The 3929-nt window shown below is 34.1% G+C and overlaps 1 protein-coding gene across 1 annotated transcript; it reads left to right on the top strand.

Moving 5' to 3' along the window:
- The first annotated feature begins 934 nt into the window (after positions 1–934).
- LOC108673159 lies at positions 935–3929 on the top strand. Its single transcript, XM_018160946.2, has 5 exons — positions 935–1049; positions 1480–1589; positions 2278–2384; positions 3081–3209; positions 3416–3929. The coding sequence occupies exons 1-5, from the start codon at positions 997–999 to the stop codon at positions 3455–3457; spliced, it is 441 nt and encodes a 146-aa protein (XP_018016435.2). The 5' UTR covers positions 935–996; the 3' UTR covers positions 3458–3929.

The following is a 3929-nucleotide window of genomic DNA, read 5'->3' as shown; positions in this document are numbered from 1 at the left end:
ATTCCGGGCTGATGACGCCAACCATTAACTCGTGAGTTTGGACAAATTTTTTAATGAAACGCAGCTGGTTTTATGAATAACTTCAGTGAAGGAGTTATTAATTTAGGCCTTGTCATCGCAGCTTCTGTTTCTGAACGAGTAAGGTTATACAACTTGCTCCTTTTAACCTGCAATATTAACATCTTCAAAAATGATTCCGATGCATAATTTAATGGTGGTATTAAAAATTTAATTTAATAAATAAATTATAAATATATTAATTAATATATTAATTATTTATATATATATTAATTATAAATAAATTTATATTTAATAAATAATTTGCGACAAAAAATGTGCAAACTCGGAGCACCGGAACGGTATTGTAACCAAAAAAAATTGATTTTATTAGACTCCTTGAATTAGTTCATTACAACTATTTTTCGACAGTACATATCATTCGATTGTGGTCCAAGTAATATGATATGAATAAAATTCATCAAGACAATAAATGAGATAATAAGTCATTAATACTGTTCTCAACTATTATCATTTGCTCAAAATAAAATTAATGCAAAAAAATTGTTTTATAATTGCAAAAAATCGGTTTGAAATGCATGTAACTTGTATAAAATAAATCATCGGAAGAACAGTAAGTCATATGCTGGCAGAAAAGTTTCCAAAATCATATGACTAGACAACATTCTGTCCTTCAGATTTAAGCTTTGTATATTTAGAGGCAACAAAATTGATGATGATTCTGCCCGGATGTGTGCACAATACATCATTAATAACAGCCTCTGAGTGCATTTCTTAACACCTGTCCCAACATTTCCAAAGCCTATAACATGGCCACCACATGCCCACAATGCTTCAGGATCAAGCCGTACTTGCCTGCCTACGCACGCCCTGCCATCGCACCGCTGCCACGACCTGCCATCGCACCGCTGCCACGATCTGCCATCGCACCGCTGCCACGACCTGCCATCGCACCGCTGCCACGACCACAGAGAAAAGATGACGCGAGCTCTGATGCTTCTGATCGCCGCCGCCGCTGCCGCGTTCGCGGCGTAAGTGCTTTTGTTTAAAGCCGATAGACTATGTGATATTGACGAGATTTGAGATTGCATTTGTTATTCTTCATATGCATTAAATAGAATTTTATTTTATTTTAATTATTGATTCGAATGAAACATGGTAATTTTTTAGATAAATTAAATTCGTGTTATCCACTGTGATATACCGTAATCTAATCCTTCTAAACCATCATATTTAATCTGATTTCATTATTTTACAACCTGCGAATGTCGTAAAGTTAGATTCGTCATTTTTAAAAACAAATGATAAAACTTCGGAGTTAGCAGCAGTATTCAGGGCGTTGTTTTGAAGCTTCATATAGTGGCGTTTTGTGATTATTTTTTTCAAATGTCTGCTGCATTATTCTATTTGTGATTATGAATGCACTTTTCAATTTTTACACCAGCATTTTAATTTTTCCAGAGAACTTTCTCCTTGTAAACAAGAGTTGTTTACCGGATACTACTCATTTGACACCGGTCTTGCTGATCCGTGCTATGTGCAGAATAAAGCGGATGTGGACAAGTTTATAGGTAAGTGCGAAGAGAGTAATTGTGCATTAGTTTATTATTGTTAATCAGTTGTTCTCAACATTCATTTTTATGCAGTAAGCATGCATGTAAGCGAACCACCTCGGTTTGGAGTTTTTTTTTTGAAAATTTATTGAATTAAATATCTTTATGAATTGTCTATTTTATTTTTTTAACGAAAATTCAAGACTACAATAATTCTCACTTAGATTTTTCTGCATTTTTTTTCGCCAGGAAATTTAATCGTTAAAACATTTTTTTGACTTCCATGGGAGCTTATTGCCAGCTAAGGAGAATTAATTTAGGATCGGTTCTCTCGATATAAAATTTTTAGTTTCCTCGAAAATCAGCTTAACTCGATTCTATTTTATGTATACTTTCAAAATGTGTGCTGATGGAGAACTTCAAATCACTGTTATTGAGCCGTGAGGTGTATAGAGGACGACTCCACTTCCTCAAGAAGCAGACAAAACAACAACAAATCACTGTTAAGCAGCTTTGAGTGACGAATCGATTGGCATCAGCTAAGCTCATGATTTCTTGTCCTCAATTTACACTAACGATGATTTTTACTCGTCAGTTTCTGAATCTCAATTTTTTACTCAGTAATTGAGATTCAGCCTAAGACATTTTCATCACTGTATATATGATACGAATACTTCAAACACCGATCTTCTTTTCTCTCCAACAGAGACTACAGTTTGCTCGTACATGGATAAAGTGACTGGGTACGATGCTGCAACTTGTGATCCGCTGTTTTTCAATTACATGAAGTGCGCGTTGAAAAAACGCGGGCTTGTGAGTACCTAAGTTTATTTGCACACTGAGCACACCGTGCAGCAAATTAAGCAATTGCCCTGACATTAACGATCTCTTGCATAGGTTCGTTTTAAACCATATCTAACGTTCTGCTCAGGATCGCTTCAGGTTCTATCCTGGATTTTGAACATTGAATAAACAGCTAAAGCATTTTCATGAGTCCTTTTTTATTTAAATAACATTAGTTTTTTTCATAGGTATCTGCGAAATGCAAAAGAATATGACACATGCTTACATATGACACTTATGTAGGCCTTTTCGCTATTTTAACAGAGCCTATCATCCTGTGAGTATTTAGAGAGGCGACTGAAAAATAATCAGGATATTAAATATCATTACATTCGTAATGGGTGAAACTCCGATTTTTTGTTTGCATGAGGTATGGTCCTGTTTCGAAATCTCAGGAACTATAGCCTTTAGAATTTTAAACCTTTCAAGTTTGTTCGCTAGAATTGTTTATTTTTTGCTTTCTTTCTTGAAAATACCTCATAAAATGACACCATTGCGTCCCTGAATACATGAGTAATATTCACTTCTAATAAACAACCAGACATTCCATGCAGCATTCCTTTCTAGAAGGCAGTGTATGTTTTAACGTATGCACAAAGAAACATAGCTGTTGCTCGCTTTATTCCTGCGCTATAAATATTTTCTACACTATCCTTTTCTTAACAGCTGAATTCCAACAACACCTTGAAAGATAAGGCTTTCCAGACGATTGCGCTGAAGAACAAATGCAGCACTGATACCAACTTCTCAAAAGCTTACCCGAAATGCAAAAAATCCACCATGAAATATTTGAACGTAAGTCATAGAAATGTTCGTTTATTCAGGTAGCAAATGCGCTTAACATGTTTGTTTTAATAAATTTTACTAATTTTTATAGTAGATTTCAAAAATTATCAATAACAAGAGATTATTCGACAATGAATGTGTAATATATCATAAAAATGTAGCAGCTTAAACCGTGCATGATTGTAAAATCTCATGATTTATATTTTATGTTGCAGATTCTCAGGCTTTTTCTGTGTCTCTATGAGGCCATGCCTTAAACTGCTCACTCGATGGAAGAAAATCTACTGACTCGGAACAAGACTAACCGAACTCGCCTTCACTGCTCATGCTTTGAGTTTTCATCTCCCTTAAAATTATATATGAAATAATTATATATAATTATATATCATTATATATAATTTCTTGCCAGTAAATGAAAAGCTGTGCGAGCATCTATACTCCCTCTAACAATTTCTCGTCGAATGAAAATTCTAATTTTTCAAATTAAAAAAAAAGATTGAACATTTTCAGCACGTTATTTAGACACATTAGGTTGAGGATTATATTACACAATTTAAAATATTAAATGATTACCTCTATAACTTCTTCAACGAATCAAAAATGTTCGAGGACTGAAATGGACTACCATTTATTTAATTAAATATTCCTGCAGAACTTGTCGCACAATTTAAATATCCTGGGTGTTTCTAAATCTGTCGTGTATTTTTTCTGTAATTGCAATGGCATAGA

This window comes from Hyalella azteca, unplaced genomic scaffold, assembly GCF_000764305.2.
Source record: "Hyalella azteca isolate HAZT.00-mixed unplaced genomic scaffold, Hazt_2.0.2 contig15125, whole genome shotgun sequence".
Taxonomy (NCBI): domain Eukaryota; kingdom Metazoa; phylum Arthropoda; class Malacostraca; order Amphipoda; family Hyalellidae; genus Hyalella; species Hyalella azteca.
Note: the sequence above shows the minus strand (reverse complement) of the source record. Positions and strands in the feature narration are given on the sequence as shown.

Bases quoted from the DNA above. Each gene is read 5' to 3' on its own strand.
- LOC108673159 (XM_018160946.2), top strand. From the start codon at position 997: ATGACGCGAGCTCTGATGCTTCTGATCGCCGCCGCCGCTGCCGCGTTC. The intron at 1,050-1,479 runs GTAAGTGCTTTT...TAATTTTTCCAG, and splicing joins GCCGCTGCCGCGTTCGCGGC to AGAACTTTCTCCTTGTAAAC. The intron at 3,210-3,415 runs GTAAGTCATAGA...TTTATGTTGCAG, and splicing joins CCACCATGAAATATTTGAAC to ATTCTCAGGCTTTTTCTGTG.